Raw genomic sequence first — 23944 nt, 5'->3', positions numbered from 1 at the left:
TAGGTCCGTTCCATCCAAAAACCCTAGCCAGCTAAAGTATCAAACAGTGTGCCTCTGTGTCTGTATAAGAGTCCTCAACAACTTTTTGCCTCCCCTTCTCCCTGGTCTCCGCTTCGAAGAGACGTTTTAAACTGAAAGTTGCAATACTCGAGGCAAATTACAGGGCTGTCGTGGAGAGTGATATTAGATCCTGACCCCCAGCTGGGTAGGACCCCAGCTGGGCACCCCGATTAGCGCCCACACGGAGGTCTCTATATATAGTGAGGGGTAGACACATCTCCCACTAAGTTAGAACCTCCACGGTTCACCATCGTAGAGGGCATCTCTGTCACTTGATATATATTTTAAGAGAAAAGGGCAAATTCCCATCGCTCTTACAAAACACTCCACAGATTGGTATCCAGAGAGAGATTGGGATATACACTGACAATTTTACAGCATCTTCTGTGCACAAACCATGCCCCAAACGTTTGCGCTGCACCAGGCGTGCATGAACGGAAACCTGTCCGAGGCTGCCGCAATAATCAGCGATGCGGAAACCCCCGCGTCGCTCGTACTGGACAGAGACCAGTCCGAGAGAACCCCCCTGCATTGGGCCGTCTCGTTCAACCACCAAGACATAGTGGCCCTTTTGCTAGCCCATATGCAGGGTGTAGACTTGGACACGTTGCTCGACGACTCCAACTGGACCCCCTTCCATATCGCCTGTGCTGTTGGTTCGTTGACCCTCGTTAAGAAACTGTACGAAAGAGATACCAAGCCAGACCTCAATTTGCAGACAGGGCAAGGTACTACCGCTCTGCATCTCGCAGTCGCTAAGGGTCACTACGAGGTGGTCCGTTTCCTAGTCGAGAATGGCGCGTCCACCAGAATCAAGGATAAAAACCAGCAGATCCCACTCCACAGAGCCGCTTCGGTTGGGTCTATGAAGTTGGTGGAGTTCCTGTGCACTGCGGGGAAATCTCCAATCAACTGGACTGATAGATCCGGATGGACACCGCTGTTCCACGCCTTAGCGGAGGGTCACGGCGACGTCGCCGTCACGTTGGTTGTCAAATACGAGGCAGACCAGGACATCGAGGATGGTCGCAATCAGAAAGCCGTGGATGTGGCCTTGAACGACGAAGTGCGCAATTACTTTACGAATAATATCTAACTTCAATAAATGCTATGTAGTCTCGGTCAAGAGTGGGGAGTAAAAACCTGCCTCTTGCCTTACGGGTTCTTCAACACTAGTTTTGAGTTTGTGTAGGTCCCGTTCAAGTCATTGTCGATCTGTATCGGTTCATCTTCCGAACCACCGGTAACATTATTATCACTTGACCCGATCAGCAGCAATTCTTGGCCCTTGATACTACTGACAAACGTTTCTGACAATTTCAGTATGTTGTAAGGAATAATCACACCAAGAACGTTGTTGTTGACGGCAAATTTAACCATATCACGAATGCGGATATTGTCATTGTATTCGATTTCATTGTCATTGAAATGGTGTGCCCCTCCAGTGGCATCTGTACTGTTCGTTTGCTCACCGTAACTTCTATACTGGGTGGACAATTTTTTCAATCTATGAGGTGTGTCACTGATGAATTTGCCATCCGCTTGACAAGAAAGCGTGTTCATTTGGAGTAAAACGGGGAAGTTGGGTTGTTTCCAGTTCAGAATAGCACAAACCTGCCAGTTACATGAACTGAACACGATGGAACGGATTTTCTCCCCTGAATGACGCAACGACCTTTCATGCTCAAATACAATGTACAGGACACTGTTTATAAATTTGTTCACACTCAGTTGAGGAGATATTTTTACTGGAATCGTGTTGATCTCGCGCATCGTTGGGAAGCAACACTGGATCACTAGTTGCATGGTTTTGGGGATCCGACCGAGCAGGGTCTCAAAATCAATAACCCTGCTCTGTATCAATTGCTTTACCTTCTCTGACGTATCGAGGTCATTCTCTTCAACATTGCTGATACTTCTACCAGATAATAATTCCACTTGCTTGACTGAAAGATCCGTTAGCAGAAATTTGGTGCCCTTAACGTCCATCCAAAACTCAGGTGCTGCAACAATAGTGCCATCTTGTAAGTGGAACACTTTGATTTCAATAAATTCCCCTTTCAGAGAGGAGGATGTCACAAAGTGCAGCTCGTTGACAACCAAGGTATTTGCAACATCCTCTGCAGTGTTTAGTTTACTGTTTATTCCCGTACCCCTGATGGCATTGCTATTAGCGGTAGACTTCCAGTAAGGCTCGTACTTGGTAATTTGCAAAGGTCTACCCTCATATGGGTAAATAACTTGATATTTGAACTTTAATGTTCCAATATTATTTAAGCGGGAATCAAACAGCGGTAACCTAATCTCGCTTTTACTGTTTATCAGCCTTTTTTCGCGAAACAAAAAGGGCATCGCAGTGGACTTTGCAATTAGTCGCGTCCCAAAGGCTGGGAAGATTTCAAAATCAATAACAAACCCATCAAGCGTATCAACTTGAAAGTTTATCTCACCATTCTCTGTGTCGTCGTCCTCCAGGTTTTGCGTATCGCCCTCACTGTTTTTTAAAATAATGTTTCTCGGTATCATATCAAAAGAGTTTGAAGTGACTGTGATTCTACCCGGTGTAGGGACTATTAGATTTTCATCTGATGGATGCAACTCAATACAGTTGGTGTATCTTTGTAGAATTACTTTAACAAATATCTTTTGTTCTAAGAAATTGTGCCCATATTTCCTCAATGGGATGGTCGGTGGTGGCAATGTGAATGCAGGAATGTTATCTAAAGAATCGTATGCGTCATTGATATCTTCGTCTTCAGATAATGACATCATTTGGGTCAAGGATACCTTACTGGGAGTTAGGGTGGGATTCGTTAAAGAAATTTTATTGTAAAGCTTATCAGATTCCTTCACATAAGGCAGTAATTCGTTTAGAACTCTTATGTTACTCTCCCACAAGGCGTAAAACAATGGGCTCTTCCCCTCGTCGTCTTTCATGTTGATGTTTGCTCCGCTCTTCAAAAGTTTGTTGACCAGTAACGGCCTTCCTTCCTTGATGGCGTACACAATCGGTGGCAAGTTATCTAAGCTGTCAAGCTCGTTCGGATCAGCGCCATACTCAATCAACAGATCAATGAGACTTGGGTCACCCCCGTATTTTGCAACAAGGTGCAAAGCGCCTAACCCATGAGAGTCCTGTACGCTGTTGAACTGAATACCTCGTTCATTGCAAAGTCTTAAAATGATTTTCGTTGCTCCATAATTGTTATACCTGCAAGCAGTCAGCAGCGGTGAAAACTGCAAGTTGCCGTTCATGTTAGGCCACAGTTCAGCATGACCTTGCATCAATAGTGCTTCGACAATGTCGTTATGGTTATTGATAATGGCGAGAACTAGCGGAGTTCTCGAGTCATTGTCCAAGGCATCAATATACTCAGCTATACCACAATCGACGTTAATCATATCTTGAGCCATTTTCGTTTTGCCCAGTTCACTGGCATAGTGGAGCGGAGTACGCAAATGGATGTCTTGAGTGTTCAACAGCCTTTTCAGTGTATCTCTAGGTAAAGTTCTGATAGTTATCTCAACAATAAAATCACGCTGTTGTGTAAGACAGTGTGCACTTTCGTGAAATATATTCCTTTTTGAGAAGATCTCATCATCCTCATCACAATAGGAGAGGTCAATTTTATCCTTGACAGAATCGTAAAATAATTGCAAACACTGATCGTCCATATTTGAGCCGGTCAGTAAGAGAAACAGTTTGGATATAGATTCTTTCAATACCACTGCTCTATCTATCCTAGTAATCGGTATATTCTGTGTGAAAAATGGTTTCATTCTCTCCAAAGCGAATGTTTTGATGGCGCTGTATCTTCTATCCTCATCTTTCAATTTGGAAATGTTTAGGAGTTCCGAGTACCAATGTTCAATTTCCGTATCACTGTCAAAATCTTCATTCTTCATCAGCCCCCGATTAACGATCGGGCCTACCCCAGCAAATGAAGATTCTGACCTCTTGCGAGCGTCTATGTTTGAGTCTTCATCTCCAGTAAGGGTGCTTTTCAGGTCGTTAAGCTCAATCAGTATATTTATCGTCTCATCGTTCAATTTAAGGGCCTCCGTTCTGATGAAGATGGGCTGTACAGACACCACAGTAGCTAGATAGAACTCCTTGTCCTGGGAATAAGACCTCTTATCCCATTTCTTCAAGGCTTTAGAAAACCCTATTTTATTAAGTTCAACGTACTGTTCAAAATTGATTAGATCCTTTTGGAATTTAATAAATCCACCATATATGGCTTTGAAGGAAAGGTTGGATTTTGAGTTCAACTTCCCGTTGTTCTTGTATTCCAAGTATTTGGACTGCAAAATGTTGAACTTTATCTTTAGATCGGACTCCTTCTGCAAGTAGAACATGTTCACTTTTTCCAATTCTCTCTCCAGCCTGAAGAAGAATGAAGCTTTGTTCTCCTGTAGCCTTTTATACGCTACTGAGTCGTCAAATTGCCTGTCCAAAACTCCAACATCGTCTGCTTTTGTATCGGCACTCCCCGCGTTCTCTTTGCTCTCGTAAACCATTGCAGGGAATGCCAGTTGTTTAATAAGCTTTTTCAACGCTTTGTAATCAATGAAGTGATTGCTGTATTCCGGCAGCTCCAACTGCCGCGATTCAAGATACTTACCAAACTTCATCTTGGTAGTACTACAGTGTTCTTTCTAACCTCTGTAAACAACCGGTTACGGTGCCCTTGAAACTCGAATACTTGGAAGGGATCCTCTTTATCGCAAGAATTGCTGGATTGCTCAGTAGCGTTTTTTAAGATGAAGAATAAAAACACAAGACGTGACGCGATGACAGTAAATCTCTACCGGGACTGCACGAACCAATATTTATACGCGATCACTGGCATACCCGGATGGCCAGGGTCTACTCTTACGGGACCTGAGGCTGTTTCATTCGGCAGATGTGGATGACAAGTCTGACTTCTTCCAACCGTATTTCTCGCGCTCTGAACTGTGCCACGTGGGTTTACAATTGGTGTAGAAGGAAAGAGAGTCTGCGAAGCGCCCGATGACGCAGAAAGACGCGCGTTGTACCGGGGTGCTGTTGGCAGGCCGGGAGCGGTAGCGTTGCGCCTTGTGGTCACGTAGTGCCGGTGCTGGGCGTACATGCGGCTCCAAAGTATGGTAAAACTTAGCAGCCGTAAAGATTCGGAAGGTGCAAAAGCTCGTTTCTGGTCCCTGCCAAGCGCTTTTAAACCCTCAAACAATACCAGACTAAATTGACATGTGCTGTTGTGTCTATTGTTGTTTGGAACGTGGCAAGCCAATAAAGGATTAGCATGTGGGTTTTGGTGTTATTCGATCACATGTGCGCTCTTGGATTAATTCCGGTTCAGGCGAAAATGATGTTGTAACGCGATAAGTAAGAAAGTTTTGGATCATTGTAAACACTTGAGCCATATTGCCATTTTCAACAGGTCGAATTATGCCGAGAGTTGGTAGCATGTACCGTCCCGCTCAAACAAATTGTATCTTCGAATCTTGTTGAGGTCTGCAAAAAGTATTGGAGGATCGTTATTTCGGAGAGCAGCTTGCCCCGACCGAAACACTCGAGCAAATGCTTGTAGGTCCTTGCTTTGTAACGTAGTTTCATATCTAAGAGAGATTCTAGACGGTTGCCCTCAAAAAATTAAGTGTAAGTTTGTCCCAGGACCTGCGTTCGAGAAACTATGGTTGAGGGTTTTTTTACAACAACTCTCTTTGACCGGCTGGAACCTACTCAATCTCTCTATTCTGAATTTTGCCATTCTTCTAAATATCAGACTAAACTATTTCTCTCAATTATCGGCATGCTGATATTCATAGTTGATCGCACCAAAGATTGCAAGTATTCTTTATATTGGTACTATTTCTTGCAAACCCGGCAAAAAAGTAGAGGGAAAGCAAAGTGCTCCCCCTCATCAACGACTAATGGATACAGTTATTCTTGCTGCTGGGGTTACAATAACATAACCGTTTATATCTTTTCTTTATCTGGAAATATAGCTTTGTAGACGTTTCGATCTTTTCTTCCCTGTTAAAAACATTAAACTAAAAGATATCCAAATAAATAAAGAGCGACAAGTCGTGTGTGGACAGGAACGGTTAGCTTCAAACCTTTCAATTACTTCAAATGGATAACTAGTTATTTTAAAAAGGACAGTAGTTTGATTTTGATGGTTGGGGAAAATGCCAGCTATTTCTCAGACCGCTATACACATTCTATATATCTGGCAAGAAAATGCCCTAAACTTCGAGAAAACAAGGACACTTCATGTTTCCACGAGCCGCAACCCCATCCAACAATACATCAAGTTATAATTGACTGCTGGCACAGAGCCTGTGCTGCAATGCAACTGCTTCTCAGATGTAACCGCTGTATCTCTTTAAGATGCGCCTTAAGTGAAAAATTAAAAATGGAAAACTGTTAAGGAACTGGTAACAAACCGTTACTTGATTCTACGCGATGAGTTTGTTGTATGGTGCGAAGACGGGACCGCGACACTCCACTACTTTGACATTTTGAATTATGCCATCTGATTTGTTCCAGGGTCTGAATGTACTGGTGGTGGGCCCTCAGAATGACGAGACTTTAGGGTTCGAGAAGATGCTTAAGAATAACGGGTGTGACTCGGTACCTCTCTACAACACTGATACAGGGGAGGAACTTACCGACAAGAGCGCGATCATATCATATTTCAAGTTGGAAGAAACGGATATACATTTCATAGTTTCGAACACGTGTGATTTCTCGTTTTACAAAGTAATGGCGTTTGACCTTTACATCCCCGTAGTCAAATCGTCGTGGATCATCCATTGCATAGCCAAGAACAAGATAGTACAGCCGGAGACGCATAGTCCGAATGGAACTCACCATTTGAAGAATACGCAGATATACCTCTCGCCGTTCTCATTCACAGAGGGTGAGATTGCTTTCTACTCTCAGATGATCGTATCCCTCGGTGGTAGCATCAATCAGATACTTTCGACGAGGACGACGCATGTGATCGCAAACCAACACGAAGACCTTGCCATCAGTGCAGTGGAGGTGTTCCCTGGGACCGCAGCGGCTAAGATAAAGTTTGTCTACGTCACATGGCTGGTAGAGTGTTTCATGAGTTGCTCGGATGTCGGGACAGCGGAGCATACGATCACTGAGAAATCAACGGACAAGCCCGCCTGGGAGAGAGTGGAGTCTCTCCAACTCTCCAGGGGCCAATCCAAATTTCTCACAGGTTACACGTTTGTGTTGGACCAGCAAATGGGCGGCCAAATATGTGGCATTCTCTCGCGAATCGTGGCGGGACTTGGCGGTTCCACCAACTCGGACCCAATTATAAGTCAAGTGCGGTCATTCCACTTGGGTGGGTTGACCGTTACTAACGGGGACGGACACAACACGTGGTACTGGTTGTTTGAGATGATCCAGCTGGACTCGTTCGTCCCGTCCGTTGGCAAATTGGTATACCGTTCCCCGCCAGGCGCCGTGTTCGAGTCACGCCGGATGAGTGCAAGTTACAGCAACTTCTATGCTCTTCAAAGACACTACGTGAGGACTGTGTGCCGTATGCTTGGAATTATCCCTACACCGGAGTTGACGCGTGCGAACGAGATCCTTGTCACGCGGTCGCGTTCTGGGAGGAAGTACACCGCTGCGACGACGCAGTTGAGGGACCGGTGCAGTGTAGTGAACTACCTGTGGCTGGAGGACTGTCTGCGACTGGGGGAGGCAGTCGATACCGCTGGGTCGAGGTACGCGGAGATACCTGTACGTGTCTCTGAGGGCGGTAACATGCTCGGCCAGATCGGTGCCGTGCAGAACAGTGTGTCACAAGAGGACGCATCGGGGGGTACCCCTGAGACGCAGATTGATCTTACGCAATCCGATGGGAGGGCGGATGACAATTTCCAAACAGCATCTGAGCATCACCGTGATGTAGTGACGAGCAGCCCGAGTGGGTCTGAAGGTGACGACGACTCGATTACTAAACCTGGCGGGAATGTATCGGCGAACCACATCAAGCTTCAAATAGAGGATACAGAGTCGACGCAGGGAACGATGCACTGTACGAGACCTGAGAAACGTATCGGCGAGTCCCCAGTCCAGCAGCGATCCCAAACGGAAGAGGGGTGTGGGGCCCCCCACGAAAAACCGATAGACAACCGAGATTCCCATCGGCCGTACCAGATCGAGGCTGTGACCACTAACTGCCTCGAGCGGTTAACCGCCGAAGAGAAGCAGCGGCTAGGGGAACTCGGCGTGTCCCTCCACGATGACGTCGCGACGGCGACACCCCACCGCCAATTGAACTGCATAATAGCGCCAAAACGGTTGAGAACGGTCAAGTTCCTGACAAGCCTGAGTTTCCACCCGTTGCAGTACGCTCTCGTGCCGCAGTTTGTTGAGGACTTGCTCGCGCTAAACGAGAAGCCCCCCATCGATGAGTACCCGGATGCCGGTGACCCTCAGTACCGGATCCCAGAGGTGGACCCCTCTGTGATGGCTCTGAGTGCGCTGCCGGCAAGAGTGTTCCCACGAGCGGGCATCCACCGCGTCAACCTCGCCCACGACATCGCGGGCGGGTCCACGGTCGTCGCGGGCATACTACGCGCGCACGGGATCCAAGAGACCCGCACGCTCCCGCGCAAGTTCCAAGAGGGCGACATCCTCAAGAACGAGGCCGGGGGCACCACCGAGGCCGCAGCACCAGACTACGTGCTCGTCGCTACAAGACCCTCGCAGGCCCGACGGTTCCAGCAACTCACTGGCCACGCAGCGGCCACCGCGCTCGTCGTCGAGTGGAACTGGTGCGTGCAATCCATCTTCGACCTCCAGTGCAACACGCTCTCGAGCGAGTACATAATCCGCTGACGTACTGACGTTTTGGCGCTATACGAGCCGGTGCTTATTAATTAAGTAATTACTAATCATGTACCTGCCGTCCCCGTGCCCCACACATACCCGCCCACAGAAACCGCCGCAGAGCGCGCTCCCGCACGTATACGAGCTACAGCCGCACGCCCCAGAACCGCCCGCAGCGGCCCCGGGACCCCTCTTCCGCGGCGCAGACGGAGACGGAGGAAATCCTGCTCCCGCTAACTCCGGGGCTGGTAACACCGTGCACGGAGATATCGGCGGGGCCTTCGAGATCTGAGGGGTGTTAACTAATCGGGACGCCGGTTTGCCTGCAAACGGAGGAAGTTACGAGGCTCGAGGCGTGAGGCAACCCTCGGAAATGATCGTCGACAATGCATCAAGCTGGCGTGGGGTTGTAGTAGTAGTAGTGGGTGGGGTTGTTGATGCTGTTGATTTCTTTTCTGGGGACGGTGTCTCGTACAGACAGTGCGGAACTGGTTGAGCTGGGAAGATGCTCGAGGAAATGTTGTGTATATAAGCAGGGCGATAATCGAGCATTATTGCATCTCATCGTCGTTCCAGTTCAGGTTCTCTCTTGTATCTTGGACTGTAGAGTATCACAGTAACCAAAAGGTTTATCACATACACACACCGCACACCACACAACAAAATATGCTATCACAAGCTACTCGTGACTTGGTCAAGGCCACCATCCCAGCTTTGGAGGAACGTGGTGCTGAGATCACCAGATGTTTCTACGGGATGATGTTGACTGAGCACACTGAACTGCTAAACATCTTCAACAAGACCAACCAGAAGAAGGGCGCCCAACCAACCGCTCTGGCTACCACCGTCTTGGCCGCCGCTAAGAACATCGACGACTTGACTCCTCTGCTCGGTCACGTGAGACAGATCGGTTTCAAGCACCGTGCCCTACAGATCAAGCCAGAACACTACCCAATCGTCGGTGAGTACCTCCTAAAGGCTATCAAGAAGACTTTGGGGGACGCTGCTACTCCAGAGATCATCTCCGCTTGGGGGGAGGCCTACGGCGCCATCGCTGACGTTTTCATCCAGGTCGAAAAGGAAATGTACGACGCTGAAGCGTGGCCAGATTGGAAACCATTCACCGTCGTGGCCAAAGAATTGGTCGCTAAGGATATCTATGAGTTCACCGCTGCCCCAGTCGACGGGTCCGGTGTCGACCTGAGCAAAGTGCCCATCGTCGCCGGCCAGTACATCACGGTCAACACGCACCCAACTAGAGACAACAACCAGTACGATGCTCTACGTCACTACTCCATCTGCTCTGTCAACACTGACAAGGGTATCAAGTTTGCCTGCAAGCTAGAGACCTCCGTCAACAACCCTCCAGGTCTTGTCTCCGAGTTCTTGCACAACGAAGTCCAAGTGGGCGACCAAATCAAGTTGAGTGCCCCAGCTGGTGACTTCGCATTGGACGAGAAGCTGTTGAAGCAGAACGAGATCCCATTGGTGCTACTATCCTCCGGTGTCGGTGTCACCCCACTGCTAGCCATGCTAGAGACCCAGATCAACGCTAACCCTGAAAGACCAATCTACTGGATCCAATCCTCGCACTCAGAGGAACACCAGGCTTTCCCCAAACAAGTGGCCGCTCTGCTAGCAAAGGCCAAGAACCCCAAGGTCTTCTACACACATACAAACGTCAGCGAGCGCATCAACCCAACGTTCTTGAAGACCAACGTCCCAAGCCACGCGGACGTCTACATCTGCGGGTCCCTAGAGTTCATGTCGTCCATGATCGAAAACTTGAAGACTTTGGAACACAAGGACGACACGATCCACTACGAACCTTTCGGTCCAAAGATGTCCACCGTCGACGTCGGCTTGAAGAAGTAAACCGCAAAATAAACACTGACGACTCATATCTTATAACGGCTCATCGGACTGGCAGCAGTAGCCGTTCACTATTTATTACCTATCGCTACTCGTACCACCACTACTGTTAATACTTTTATACTACTATTATATTATTATGTTACTGCCACTAAGTCAGCCTGGTCCCATCACTCAATAAAACATTACATTGCACGATTACAACGTTTCAAACTTTAACTTGTTCTTATTTAAGTAAAACCCACATCGTCAACATCTTTACATACATATCTACAGGGCGGGGGGAGGGGGGCCATCTCCGTTCGCAATGCCACTACACCCTCACTTACCAATCTTTTCCTGGATTTTGCCCCAGAAGTCTTTACAGTCCTTCCATCCCTCTCTCAGCTCCATGGCAATCTCGTCTTGTTTCTTCGTCAGCACTGGGAAACTGGCTTGCTCCCAGTTGTAGACCCTGTCCCGTAGAGCACCCATAGTCAGGGGCAAGCTGTAATCCAGGGCTACAAGACCAGCACCAAATGGGACGAAAACCCGCAGTGGCCAAGAGTACCGTTTGGTGACTATAGAACCGGCCATCATTGCTAGCACCGCGTAGGAAACCCCAGGAACGAGAGTACCCGGTGGATCCCTGTACGCGGACTTCACCCTCTGCGCAACAGCCTGCTCCTCCCTCGTGTACTGCTTGCTCAACTCGTCCACTTTTGTCTCAGTGCTCTTGAATAGTCCCAACAGGGACACTCTCCCGTCGTGGATCATAGAGGTCAGCTTCCCGGAAACACCCATTTCCCGCGCACCCTCAGATCCTACTTGCCCATCCTCTGGTTGCGGTTTACCGTAAAAGTACCGCCTGCATCGCTCGTCGCTGCACAGGTCCTGATATCTTGACTCTCCGTCACCGGTTCACAACTTGACAAATTATAAAAGACGAATAACAATATCACTATGAGAGTGTACGTTACATACACTCATACATTCATATATATATATGTATACGGACGATGTGTTGAGCATAAATGGGATATATCCATGTGCAAGTGTGATGCATGTGTGTGTGGGGGAAGAGGAGGGAGAGGTGAAGGGTGAAACATCCGTGGACTTTTCTTCACCTCTTTGCTGTATGCCATTTTACATGATGGACGACATTAATAGGTATGTGTCCGCATCCTCATCCTCGATGGGTGCCAGCCCATGCCGGATATGCGTTACCTGCGGCACATTCTGCTCCTGCCTGGGGAGCACTTTCATCTCTTCTTTCATCGTCTGGAAATCAAAATGCGGTAAGTTATAATGCCGGGCGTACATTGTGGGCACGACGGCACCGCAGACGAGCCCAACCATCAGGTACTTGAACCGAGGCATCCGCGCTGCCATCTGTGCTTCCGAATAAACTTTAGAATCGAGTCTCATTGTAATCTTCGCTGAATCTCTTGCTTCACCTTTCTTCCAACAAGGAGATGGGCAGACGTAAAACAAAGTATGCCACCGCGATGGGAGGGGTACGCACCTTTTTTATATCACATCGTAACATAACCACTGCCAGCCCTTCCAAGCAAGGCTGCGAGAGATCCGGAGAGGGGATGTCATGTCACGTTATATCAGCGAGTCCCCTGATTACGGGGTCCCAAATGTACGACATAGTTGATACAGCCGTGCGTGCACCCTCTTCAAGAAGAAACAGTACCAACAGTGCAATAGTAGGAGGTATGGCAGGTTACTTGAATAGCTTGTTGAACATAGACCCCAGCCCAGTTTTCTTCTTCTTGGGCTTGTCCTTTGATTTCTTTTCTGCGGACTTTTTAGTGGTCGTCTTCACACGACTCTTACTGGAGGTGGGCGACAGAGGCAAACGACGCCCTGATCCCCTAGACGAGGAGTGGTGCGTCGCTACATCCAAACTTTTGGCCTTTGACAGCGGGGCACTTGAGATCTTTGTCCTGTTCGAGGTTGTCGCAGAAAGCGAGTTATGAAACTTGTGTGATTGGTGCCCCACTGTGACTGACTTGGTCTTCCTCAAGTTAGAATCGAGGCTCGCGCTGTCGTCGATCATCGACTTGACCTTGTAGATGCTGTTCTCGGCGCCGATCTGAACTCTAGATAGTCTCCGTGACGTAGACGTAGGGGTCAACCGTTTCCCGTCCTTGTCGAACATGAAATTTAGATCTTCCATCAGGATATCTCTAGATGTCTTCGGGATCACGTACCCTATCTCTTCAAACAGCTGGATCTTCTTTTGAGTCTCTGGAGAGATAGGGAAGTATTCGTTGACGGAAGCGACCGATTCCCTCGAACCGTTCGGAGACTCGTCGTCGGATTCCATGGCTCGCTGTTCATAGTGGTGCTGTTTTATGAATGGGTTCTCCAAAGTGTCCTTGATCACAGTGTCCAGCCATTCTAGTCTGTTGTCTTTGTTGACCGGCTGGAAAACAGCCATGTCATCTTTGACTAATTTCCGAGGGTCGATGAACTCGAAGGGTACAATGAACTCCGGCATCGGATAGTGTTTCGTAATGAAGAACGGTAATTTCACGTTACCGTTTCTGAACTTGATTTGGACGTTTGTACTGACGGTACTGATGACCTGCAAATGCGGTTTATATAAAGCTGCGACCTGAGTGATGGCATTCTTTGTCGAATCCTCTTTCACCAGCTCCACGGTGACTTTGACAATTTTATCCTCCAATCTTGCCGCATAGTATTCAAGGATGGATTTTGCTGCCGTTTTGGACTCCTCGTGGATCGCTTGCAAACGGATACCCTTGGACAGTACTCTTTGTTCGTCTGGTTTCGTGCTGATAATGTTGTTGGCGGTGGTCTCACCCATCATTTTCTTGTAGTTATCCGCTTTCTTCTTTTGCCTTTTCTCCTTGTAGACTATCGAGTCAATTTTGTCCTCGAAGTTGGGGATCGACGTCATTATAATCAAATGGTCCCCGTCTTTCGCCAGGTTTTCGACATACCAGTCTACAGACGACCAGGTGTACCTTCTACCACTTATGTAACAGTTCACCACCCGCAGGGAGGACCTTCGCTCCTTTTGGTCCTTGATGGGTATTCTCTTTTGTATTCCAGTGACGTACTCAGTAAATTTATAATTTTGGATCGTCAGCGAGATTGCCCTGTGCGTTACCGATGGACTTGACGGGTACGTGGGGGCCAGCTTATCCGAGAGCTCCAGAGCCATGGCACTACTGTTCTGCGTTGGTGAGTCGTACAATATTGTATTTTGTTCCGAGAAGTCGAAGTTTTCCATTTTAGTCGCGGACGATCTCCCCTTTGAAGTGTAGTAGTCCTCCAGGGCGGCCAGCTCCTCGTTGGTCATGTTTGCAAAGGATTTCCTCCGGGATTTATCAGGAGTCACTTGAGCAGTTGCAACCCCAGAGACCAATTCTCCACGCTTCTTGTTCTCTGCTCTATCTTCCACCTCGTTTAAGTTCGAGAAGAGCGACTGCGTGTACCCATATTTAGAACCCGAATTCGACTGCGTGTTCTCCTTCGTGTCATGATTTATACGTCTCTCCAAGTCGTCATCCATGTTGGATATGTCCACGTCCGCAATTGCGTCCTGCTCATCGATCGCTCTGCCTGTTTTCTTTATCACTGGCGGACCCCGAGGGGGAGGCAACCTCGGAGTCGGCGCCCTGACATTGACGGGCTTGCCCCTCCTTGCAAAGGGGGACGCACTCCTAGACCGTCCCGCTGCGGTCATCAATTGAGTGTTCGCCAGCAGATAGTTCCGAGCGGACGCATTACGTCCTGTCCCGACAGATTCACCAGCGGAACCGGAAGACCGCCTTGGTTTTGTCCCGTCACCGCCACCACTGCCACCGCCACCACCATTGTACAGTGGGTTGTACTGCGGTGGAACGTGAATGTACTTGTTATTGAAGCCCACATGTCTATTGTTTTCCTTGATTAGCTTGATCTCGTCGTCGATTAGACTCGGGGCCAAATCATCGAAAGAGATATGCCTGTTGTACCAAACTTTCCCCGGTCTCTTCTCGGACGCGGATTGCGACATCTGTAATAAAATACCCCCCGCCGGCTAGTGTACTTCTAAGACTCGTTTAAATCGGGTGGAACGGTAAGATGCCGTGTGGTTCCTCTGCTTACGTTAAGAGGGGCGATAGATTATCAAATATCATAAAAGGGTCTTTTTTTTTTTCTTGTACCTGTTCAGAGATATATTCACTACTTTCTCGACTTTGTTGGTCTCCCCCCTGGAGGTACGAGGGGGCCGTTTGGTCTTTGGTACTGATGGGGAAAGGATAAGGATCAGAATGCCGAAAGTTTGGTTATTATGGCATTATTATTACGTATTATAGATGATATATTAAAATTTCTTTGATTTTTGAAGATGTTATGCTGAGTGCCACGCACAGACACCACACCTTGGATCGACTTTTGCACTGCCGCAGTTTTAGAAGGGCAAAAACAGTGGAGCCAAGATGGCCCGACAGCAGCGTGCTCAGACGGAGAAACTGGTAAAGATTTTCATGAACAGAGATCTCTCCCTCTGGACGACCTTCTTCTTCTTCTTCTTGTTCTTCGCTAACTTGTCACCAGAACCGCTCCTTTTACCGAAGGACAGTATCGACCGTTTCTTGGGCTGTTCCAGCGGCTTGACCATCGGCTTGACCTTCATTTTCTTTTTCTTCGAGCTCTTTGGCTTCACTGCGGTTTTTTCTGCAGCTTTGGGCACCCGCTTCTTACTCTTCTTGCTCTTCTTGGGGGGTTCTTCCTCTTCTTCAGATTCCTGCTCCGATTCTTGCTCGGACTCCTCCTCGGTTTCTTCGACGCTCGACCCGCTCGACGTCTGCTCGACCGTCGAGGCGTCAGTGTCCTCCTCTGGCTCCTCCCTCGCTCGCCTGTTCACTCTTTTTTTCGCTGCCTTCACCATCAAAATTGCACCTAAGCTACGCCACCGTCTACCGACCCCCTGAGACGACATAGCAACCCGCCAAGACCCATGGCTTGATCCAGCGCCAGGTCCGCTCTTCTTATACGGCCGGGAAGCGGGAAATCGGGGCTCGAACGACGGGAAATTCGCGCGCACAATTTCCCTTTCGGGACACGTTTGCCTCTTTAACGCTGTGGTGCACGGGTGCAGTTGGTTAAATATTACATTACCTGCTTACCGGTAGCACTATTACCTGGAAGGGTATAGCACTGCAGTGTTGGCTAAGCCAGAAACCGGCAAGCGAGCGGGTTCTCTCCTGGGCAGCACCTTGTGGCCAGCGGGTTGCTAGCAGATACAGCAGGTCTGCCCTGATCGCGGTTGCTAAGTATTCTATAACTATTGTTGTTATTATTATTATGAACGATGTATAATATAAAACTAAAACCTGAAGTGTGATGAACCTGTGTGACGAACTTGTGTGTGCATTCACCTAATGCGTATGTGTGAGGGGAAGTAGGGGGGGGGGGCTGGATCATACCTGCTGCTCCAATCTCCACGCGTAGCCCCGCGGATCGGAGTCCTGCCATATGTCTGCAGGCCTCTGGCTCTTCAGATTTATGCTGCTCGAACTGCCGCTCCTCGACTGGCCAACCAGCGTCGAGCTGGAGCTCAGGTTGGACGCTACGGAGTAGTTCCGCTGGTAGTCGAACAGCTTGGCGTTCGACAGCTGCTGCGCCACTGGAGACGAGCGCTGCTGTCTCTTCTTGATCTGGATCTGGGTAGCGACAACGTGGTCTCTGATTGGCTCGAGCAACGTTTGCAAGTCAAGGATAAGGTCCTCCTGTTCGACGCGTAGGTCCCAGTTCAACAGGTTCAGTAACTGCCTCTCCATCAGATTGATATCCTCTAGGGAGAACAACCCATCCGTGTACTTGGCCCAGTGTTTGTTTAGCGGCGACGAGTCGTTGTGGTATTTGGCACTCAGTATCAGACACGCAAGGAAGAGCCTGTGGATCGTGGATGGCAAACCCTTAGCGTCCTTGGGCAGTATCCTCTTCAACTTGTTCAAGTAGCAAACGGTAGTGAGCAGCGTAGGCGTGTAAACGTTTGTGTATCTGACCAGCTTCGTGATGAACGTCCTTAGAGAGGGTAGACGAGGCTCCTTCCCAGAAAGCTCCGTGGGGGAACTTGGTGGACTTGGATATTGCTGCGCAGGTGTGTTAGGTAGCACCTTTAGCGTCACACGCGTTAGATACTGGATCATTTCGTCCGTGCAGGGCGATTTCATTAGAATGTGCAAAGCCTTTTCGTAGTATTGCATTGTGTTTGTTTTTATTATGGGGGGGGATGAACTTAGTGTGTTGGTTATTGTACAACAGTAGCTGATGGGAACAAACTCCTAACAGAGAGGAGACAAACACTCTTGCACTATGCCATTACTCTTGAAGGACCTCGGGCATCTTTATATATCAAATGAGCAACTTTCGTCCCTTGTCTTTGGCCATCGAGAATCAAAACTGTAACGCCAAATGTTCAGTGCTGGAGAACCTTTCTAGATCTACACTTTCGCAGAGTAAGCTGCGAAAAGCGAAAAGCAGCGAAAAGCAGCGAAAAGCAACAGTGACACGAAATGTCAAAAGACATACGCACTCAGAAACAGGTGGAAAGTGGAATCGAGTTGTCCCATATCGGCACAGTGAGTACCTTCTACGGTCGCCAAATGCCACCGTGGACGACGCGAATAATTTCGCGTCAATTACGCCAAATCGGGAAGTCATTACGCTTCTTTTCCCTTTTCGCGTACACCGTCACCCGAAACGGAAATTCCTGCATTGGGCTAAAATAAAAAGCCGTACACCTCACCTAAAGGTTCCATAGAGTGACACGAAAGATGGCCCGGTCACCTAACGAACTGCTGACCTCTGGAGCATCCAGCCCCTCCCCTCAGCATTCTATCCAGTAGAATAACTTTGATCTGGCGTGTCTGCAACGAAACCTGCATGCTTCGCGAAAACCGTTCGAAACTACCTCATCTCTCTTGGTGCCAGAACAATTGGCGTCCCCATATCACCATTTTCTTTGCGTATAGCCCCCCCCCCCCACGTACCCTCTCCCCATCATTCCACCTGAGGCTTTGCGAGTCTCGGTCTCGGTACCTGGAAATCTAAAGATAGGAACCCAGATCGTTTCGGGTTGATGATGCTAATGCCCTGGCTACTAAATTTAGTAGAGCTGTTCAGATGCAAAATGTAACGGTCGAGCTTTTTCAGCGACACCGGTTGTAGTTCGTGCCAGTGGGACAACAGCGACCACAGACCCAACGTAAGAATCCCGACTGCGATGTCGAACACGTTGTACGGGCTACTTGCCCGGAAGGACTTGGCAATATACCGGTTCACCTGAGTAACTATGACCTCAAACTCCTCTTGCGTAAAATACAAGGACAGCGGGCTCACCGAGGAGTAGCCGAACAGCTGTCCGTCATCGTACACACCATGCGGCACGAACTCTTTCCCGTCTGTGGCGTCCACTATAGCAGCGGGTTCGTTCCCCGGGAGCATCGTGCTGAAGCATGGGTACTCTAATGTAGTTTCGAATCGTCGTGGGATCCGCACGACCCTTGTAGTTTGGAATTCAAGCGAATCAATGGCACAGTACGGATTCGGAAAATGCGTTATCGTTATGCTCTGCGACTCGCTGTGTTCACAGCGGCCGTTCGGCGTGTCCAAATTACCGTAGAAGGTCTCCACAAACTCGTGGTAGTTGAAAAACAGCGGCTCCGAAGAGTCCTCTTCTGCGACTTTGCTAGTAGTGGACTCGCTAACGGCTTCAAGGATCGTAGACGCCTGGTCCTGCCCGTTCTCATCTTCATGTTGCGAACTGCTCTTCGCTAATGAGTCTGTTGGGAAGGTGGAAAGACTCGGCACTCCAGCTTGCACTATGGAACTGTGCAACTCCTCAAGCATCTCCTCTCTTTGTCTCTCTTTCGTGTCCACCCTCTGGAAGATTCAATGCCCGTGTCACGTCTACCTAATCCCACAGGGCAATTGGACCAGCTACAACACACACGTCTACAAGTTGCTCTTATCATGCGATGCCGTTCATCACCACACAAAGTTACGTAAACAGTGGGAACAAAAATATATATATTACATATCGCAAATACCGTTCAGAGTTTGGACAAGTTCACAGAGTGAAGGGCTGTAGTGGAGGATACGGAACCAATTTGACCCTTGCTCGCTATACCCAACAATGTCTGATAAGGATTTTGTGACCAAGTTTTTGACGCTTGCTACTATCAACAAACCGGCACTCGGACCGGACTTCCAGAAACCTCTATCGGAGGTGAAAACTCTGGGTGTCGCTCTGCCTCCCTTGAAGTACAAGTACGACCCAAAACGGACCCACGGGGCTGCTGGTAACGCGGCCGTGAACGTCACTTTAAAGAGCGTTCGTGCTCCCAAGTTCAGCGTAGCGAGCAGCTTCCAGCCGGACGAAACTGTCAGGCAAATGAAGCAGTTTCTGGTCGAACACGAGGAGACTCTTCAGCAGGTTGAGCAGCTAAAACTGCTGCTCAAGGGGAAAGTACTACATGACAGTACTCTTGTTCGGGATTTAAAGGCAGAGGACAACTCTGTCATTAATGTTATGGTATCCAAACCCACTGTGGTGGAACAAACTGCGACACCGGACGAGGCCCCGGAACCGGCCGAACTGCCTGTTGATGCAAACAAAACTGTTGAGATCCCATGGGACAAAATTGAGTCAGTGCTTCAGTCCACTTTTGCCTCTCCAGAGGATGCCGCCTCATCTCTGCAGAGATTGAAAAGAGGCTGGGAGCTCGCCTAATCACTTGTTCTGCAGAACAGAAGGACGATTAGGAAAAATAGTATATCATGTACACATGTATGAATCTATAAATCCCTCTGAGAGGACAGTACATTGAAAACACATACTGTCCTCCTATTTGCCCTGCTGTTTCATCTGTTTAACCCTCGCCTTTATATTTGTGTTCCAATCAACACCTGCCAAACTCATCCTTTTGAACCCAGACAATTCTGATGCTAGCACATCTGCTATCATATCATCACTCATTCCAAACTCCTTACTGACTGCAGCGTTTCTCGAGTCAACCTTAGCCTCGGCAACGATTGCACTGCTACTGGAATCTCCCTTCTTCAAAACTTTGTTAAAACGAACCCATTTCTTCCTTTGCGAGATCACGTATTTTCGGATCTTATCGATTTCATCTTGGTCCAATTTGTTAAGCGGTATCTTCTTTTTGAAGAGTACTTTATCGAATATATCATTAGGGTTCAAGAGTTTTTTCGGGAAGGTCTGTATAACCTGAAACAAAATCATGTCATAATCGTCTCGGTTCATATTCTGGTGGGCAGCCCAATCGTGTGTGTGGTTACTTAACAACGATTCGTTGCTGAAAGACGCAAAAATATTCTGAGAAAATAGTAAAGACGGTTTCTTCTCCACCAGTTCCCCTTCACATAGCTTGAAAATCGCCAGCGATACTTTAAAGAGGAAATGAGACTTTTCGTAGAACAGACAATCCCAAATTCGCAACGTGGTCTCAATGGGGACAACTCCAATAAAACAACTCATAAACCAACTTGCCGTTGACAATGTGATTGGTGGTAATTTATTCAAAATTTCCATCTGTTTCAGGGCATCTTGCTGATCGGAGCTACCGATCTCTCCGTCGTTTGTGTAAGTGGATTCCATTTTGGTCCAAAGTTCAGGAAGATACTGCTTGATACAGAGAATGAGCACCCCCTGATCGATGTTGACTCCCTCCAGATTGACTGAATGAACTTCTGGCAGATACTTTTTGGTGATAATTACGAGCATCCAAAATGCCCTCTCCTCATTCATGAAGAAAAGTAACAGCCCAACCAGAAAGTTCATTGATTGACAATAACCGATATTCGGATCGTACAGGGAAAATGCAACAAGAACTCGACGAAGAGATCGTATCATCAGTGGGTCCTCTACTTGAAAGGACTCCCGATGAAAATGTATATTGTCAGGGAAAGTTCTATTCAAATCTCTTTCAATGACATCGATATCTCTAACTTTGACTTTTTCCGCTTGACATTTGTCAACCAACTTGTCGTACAGACCTTTGTGCTTGTTCAACATCTCGTCTCCGCGCGCAAAATACCACCACGCATTGCCCCTCCATTCGGCGGGTATGCCCTTTCTTACGTACCTCTTCAATTTTTCACTCTGCGGCGGGAACTTGGTCGGAGAGTCACCGTTAAGCGACAGCCCACTCTTGGTTAAAAAGAGTTGCCACTTATGTTTCCTTCTGACGCAGTATTTGGAGTAATTCTGCCACCAATTATCATAATCTTTCAATGTAATGTAGTTGTTCTGTTTCCTAAACCCATACCGATCCAGATTTTGCAACTCTGGAATAGCAGATCGCCTCTTTGTGGTAGTAGAATGCACACTTCTAGTTGTAGAGGTGCGGTTCCCACCGGCGTCCGTGGACCGTCGCCGTAATGAGTGGTGAGAAGGAGTAGGTGAAACTTGGACGTAGCTGTTGTCATCGTCACCATACAGATCTAGCAGACTGCCGCGCCCAGAACCTGCACTCGGTGATACTGCCTCCTCCTGGTGGAAGCGGTTTCCAATGGGTAGATAACCATTTGCATGATCTTCGCGGTGATGTTCGCTCGAGAGATCCCTAATGTTCTGCAGATTCGGCGTCGAGGGACATTTCTTGAACTCGTCCTTTGTAGGGGAGGACTCAGCCGGCAACTCTTTCTCCGAGCAATTCATACGAGTACCAACAAGTGGGTGTTCGAGCCGGTCTAGTTAAAGCCCTGCCACACTTTCTCTCACAAACCTGTCAAGTGTTGACACTTGCGCTTTAACAATTTCAATAATGTTCGCAAAGTTTCACCGTTTTTAGGCTCTAAGACGACCTATGCGATGCTGTTCCAGTGTGGTATGTTGCCAATTGGCCATCGTTGTCTGATCGGAACTCGTCAATTAGCTCGACTCCACACGGACAGTGCCAGGGAGTGGATCAGAGTGCTTAATAGCGCTACGCTTTCCCAAAATGGCCGAATAAAATACAGGTTCGACAGGTCTAGTGGGCCAGGAGGACAGAACATCAATAAAGTGAACACGAAGTGTACATTAACGGTGCCTCAATTTTCCGCGGACAGCTGGTTCCCCACCTTAGTAAGGGAACAGATTATGGGTAACTCAGGGGGCCGAATTTGCAGGTACTATTCGAGGTTAGGTGACTCCCTTACTGTTCAGTCGGATGAAACGAGGTCCAGATCGAGCAACCAGGAACGCTGTCTCGAGAAACTTGTCGATGAAATAAAGCAGGTATGCTGGTTCCCCACAGAGACTCCTGTGGAAACGAGACAGAAATGGGCGAAGATTGCAAGGCAAAGGAACCGAAGACGATTACAAGAGAAACGGATCCACAGTGACAAGAAAAGGTCGAGGAAGTCAACGTATTGATACACTGAGCAATCGCTTGTTCCCACTCACGTTATCACCCCCTCTCTCTATATAGTTTATATGCAGTAGTTGTCGTAATAATATTGTATGCTTTGGTATAAGGGTTTTCTTTATTAGTATCCAATTTAATACTACTTTGTGCACGCCATTACCTTCAGTACTCTTGAGGGTTGTAATCGTCGTTATCCTCTTGGTACGCTTCAACCTGTGAAGCCTGACTTCGCCTTTTGGAGGTCTTTTTCGGTTTCTTAGTCTTGCTGCGCTTCTTCTCTGGCTTCCCGTCGTTGTGCTTGTCGAGCTCGTCGTCGTCATCTGTTCGACTACGCTTCTTATGGAAGTCCTCGTTCTCGATGATGGCTTTGTTGAGCACCAAGTTTCTCTCGTCTTTGAAATCCCTCTGCTTGCCCTTATACTTTATAACATTACCCAGGATACTCTTCCCAACTCTCTCACTAAACAACGCCTGGTCCAGTTCGTAGCACCTGATTGTAAGAAGGTCAAACGCACCGGCGAAGGCCTTTTTGATATCTCGTATATTGAAAGTTCCACGGCTTATATTATTGGCACGGTCCCCCGGGTCCTGTATAGCCAACGCAAAACTGTTCCGAATCGGATGCAATTCCCTCCACTCTCGCTTCGGTAGGTAGCTTGGGACGCCGTTTGACAAGCTTATGGCCACGTCGTCGTACCCAAAGTTTTTACCGTACAATTCGAAGAAATCAATAAGGAGCACCCCGAGATTATCAATCGGGTCAATCTCATTTGTAATAACACGCGGGTGCATGCTCAAAAACGAATACACGAGGCATATTATGCTGAATCCGCCCAGACCACCAGTGTGAACGTTGTTCAACCTTCTTGAGTGCAGAAACTGTTTAATAATGAGGACAAGCTCCCTTAAACCTGGAGTGCTCTCAAGCCACTCACGGATAAGTTTTGCTGCCTCGAGACCATTGATCCTCTCAAAGGAAACGTCGATGTGGATCCGTGATTCCGGCTCCACAAATTTGATGATGGGGACCCGCGCCTTGGCGATGATCTCGATCTCTGTGGCCAGCCCGTTTTTCTTCAAGTGCGTGGCCAGTTTGTAAAGGCTGCTCTGATTCTCCTTGTCCCCGCCCTTACTGTTCACCACACAATCGATGTCGGAACCTGGAAGGTACAAGTCTGTCGCATACGACCCGAAAACGTGTAGATCGGCGTCTGGCCACAGTTCGGACACGGCGGCCCTGATCTTCCCAATGGTGGTGTTACGTTGCTTGATCTCTACCCTGTTGGGCGAAATGTACGAGATAAAGTCCTTCACCTCCAAAGTGAGCCAGTCGGCAATCTCTTTCTGTTTCGAGTGGTCGTGGTTTGTGATCCAGGGGTAATCACCCGCGGCTGGGGTTACTGCAGCCTGTTTCTTCGTAGCGTTATCCCCCGATAATGCTGCTGCTTCCACGTTGGTGCCGTCCTTCTCCTCTTTCTCCTTCTCTCCATCACTCTCCTCACTGTCCGAGAGAGATATGAAATCGTCGTTATTGGACAACTGGTTTATCACAACACCTTTCTCTATCTGTGGGTACTCGCTCACGGGAGCCACACTGGACTGCTTCGTGGTGGGCTCTGTCGGGTTGTCGAAGTGCCCATCGTAGTCGTCGAAACCTTCGCTGTTGTCACTGGAGTCCTCCAGCAAAATGACGTCGTGGTCAGCCAACGATCTCTCGCTCTCGACCTGTCCTACAGCACTCATCCTGCCACAGGTGTCTTCCCCCAACTAAAACGTA

The 23944-nt window shown here is 48.3% G+C and overlaps 14 protein-coding genes across 14 annotated transcripts; 6 read left to right on the top strand and 8 right to left on the bottom strand.

Annotated features, from left to right (window-relative positions):
- Nucleotides 1-457: 457 nt before the first annotated feature.
- NAS6 (Nas6p) lies at nt 458-1156 on the top strand (the record flags this gene model as incomplete). The annotated part of the gene is made up of 1 exon (XM_022610229.1): nt 458-1156. One exon carries the CDS (start codon nt 458-460, stop codon nt 1154-1156), a length of 699 nt encoding a protein of 232 aa, XP_022462092.1.
- Nucleotides 1157-1215: 59 nt separating this feature from the next.
- On the bottom strand, nt 1216-4695 carry PHO81 (Pho81p; the record flags this gene model as incomplete). Its single annotated transcript, XM_022610118.1, has 1 exon — nt 1216-4695. The coding sequence occupies one exon, from the start codon at nt 4693-4695 to the stop codon at nt 1216-1218; it is 3480 nt and encodes a 1159-aa protein (XP_022462091.1).
- Nucleotides 4696-6574: 1879 nt separating this feature from the next.
- On the top strand, nt 6575-8917 carry KNAG0A01550 (uncharacterized protein; the record flags this gene model as incomplete). Its single annotated transcript, XM_022610007.1, has 1 exon — nt 6575-8917. The coding sequence occupies one exon, from the start codon at nt 6575-6577 to the stop codon at nt 8915-8917; it is 2343 nt and encodes a 780-aa protein (XP_022462090.1).
- A 657-nt stretch (nt 8918-9574) lies between these two features.
- YHB1 (flavohemoglobin) lies at nt 9575-10783 on the top strand (the record flags this gene model as incomplete). Its single annotated transcript, XM_022609896.1, has 1 exon — nt 9575-10783. The coding sequence occupies one exon, from the start codon at nt 9575-9577 to the stop codon at nt 10781-10783; it is 1209 nt and encodes a 402-aa protein (XP_022462089.1).
- Nucleotides 10784-11101: 318 nt separating this feature from the next.
- MIC26 (Mic26p) lies at nt 11102-11563 on the bottom strand (the record flags this gene model as incomplete). The annotated part of the gene is made up of 1 exon (XM_022609785.1): nt 11102-11563. The coding sequence occupies one exon, from the start codon at nt 11561-11563 to the stop codon at nt 11102-11104; it is 462 nt and encodes a 153-aa protein (XP_022462088.1).
- Nucleotides 11564-11905: 342 nt separating this feature from the next.
- On the bottom strand, nt 11906-12187 carry SPG1 (Spg1p; the record flags this gene model as incomplete). Its single annotated transcript, XM_022609674.1, has 1 exon — nt 11906-12187. The coding sequence occupies one exon, from the start codon at nt 12185-12187 to the stop codon at nt 11906-11908; it is 282 nt and encodes a 93-aa protein (XP_022462087.1).
- A 304-nt stretch (nt 12188-12491) lies between these two features.
- On the bottom strand, nt 12492-14798 carry KNAG0A01510 (uncharacterized protein; the record flags this gene model as incomplete). Its single annotated transcript, XM_022609562.1, has 1 exon — nt 12492-14798. The coding sequence occupies one exon, from the start codon at nt 14796-14798 to the stop codon at nt 12492-12494; it is 2307 nt and encodes a 768-aa protein (XP_022462086.1).
- A 427-nt stretch (nt 14799-15225) lies between these two features.
- On the top strand, nt 15226-15720 carry KNAG0A01500 (uncharacterized protein; the record flags this gene model as incomplete). The annotated part of the gene is made up of 1 exon (XM_022609451.1): nt 15226-15720. The coding sequence occupies one exon, from the start codon at nt 15226-15228 to the stop codon at nt 15718-15720; it is 495 nt and encodes a 164-aa protein (XP_022462085.1).
- A 489-nt stretch (nt 15721-16209) lies between these two features.
- Nucleotides 16210-16998, bottom strand: PCL1 (Pcl1p; the record flags this gene model as incomplete). The annotated part of the gene is made up of 1 exon (XM_022609340.1): nt 16210-16998. The coding sequence occupies one exon, from the start codon at nt 16996-16998 to the stop codon at nt 16210-16212; it is 789 nt and encodes a 262-aa protein (XP_022462084.1).
- A 796-nt stretch (nt 16999-17794) lies between these two features.
- On the bottom strand, nt 17795-18643 carry SHR5 (Shr5p; the record flags this gene model as incomplete). The annotated part of the gene is made up of 1 exon (XM_022609229.1): nt 17795-18643. One exon carries the CDS (start codon nt 18641-18643, stop codon nt 17795-17797), a length of 849 nt encoding a protein of 282 aa, XP_022462083.1.
- Nucleotides 18644-18929: 286 nt separating this feature from the next.
- On the top strand, nt 18930-19526 carry MDY2 (Mdy2p; the record flags this gene model as incomplete). The annotated part of the gene is made up of 1 exon (XM_022609118.1): nt 18930-19526. The coding sequence occupies one exon, from the start codon at nt 18930-18932 to the stop codon at nt 19524-19526; it is 597 nt and encodes a 198-aa protein (XP_022462082.1).
- Nucleotides 19527-19640: 114 nt separating this feature from the next.
- On the bottom strand, nt 19641-21476 carry KNAG0A01460 (Rab GTPase-activating protein MSB4; the record flags this gene model as incomplete). The annotated part of the gene is made up of 1 exon (XM_022609007.1): nt 19641-21476. The coding sequence occupies one exon, from the start codon at nt 21474-21476 to the stop codon at nt 19641-19643; it is 1836 nt and encodes a 611-aa protein (XP_022462081.1).
- A 153-nt stretch (nt 21477-21629) lies between these two features.
- PTH4 (Pth4p) lies at nt 21630-22175 on the top strand (the record flags this gene model as incomplete). Its single annotated transcript, XM_022608896.1, has 1 exon — nt 21630-22175. The coding sequence occupies one exon, from the start codon at nt 21630-21632 to the stop codon at nt 22173-22175; it is 546 nt and encodes a 181-aa protein (XP_022462080.1).
- A 154-nt stretch (nt 22176-22329) lies between these two features.
- Nucleotides 22330-23910, bottom strand: PAP2 (non-canonical poly(A) polymerase PAP2; the record flags this gene model as incomplete). The annotated part of the gene is made up of 1 exon (XM_022608785.1): nt 22330-23910. The coding sequence occupies one exon, from the start codon at nt 23908-23910 to the stop codon at nt 22330-22332; it is 1581 nt and encodes a 526-aa protein (XP_022462079.1).
- Nucleotides 23911-23944: the final 34 nt, after the last annotated feature.

Source organism: Huiozyma naganishii, chromosome 1 (genome assembly GCF_000348985.1).
Source record: "Huiozyma naganishii CBS 8797 chromosome 1, complete genome".
NCBI classification, from domain to species: domain Eukaryota; kingdom Fungi; phylum Ascomycota; class Saccharomycetes; order Saccharomycetales; family Saccharomycetaceae; genus Huiozyma; species Huiozyma naganishii.
The sequence above is the reverse complement of the archived record's forward strand: the minus strand, read 5'-3'. Positions and strand labels throughout refer to the sequence as shown.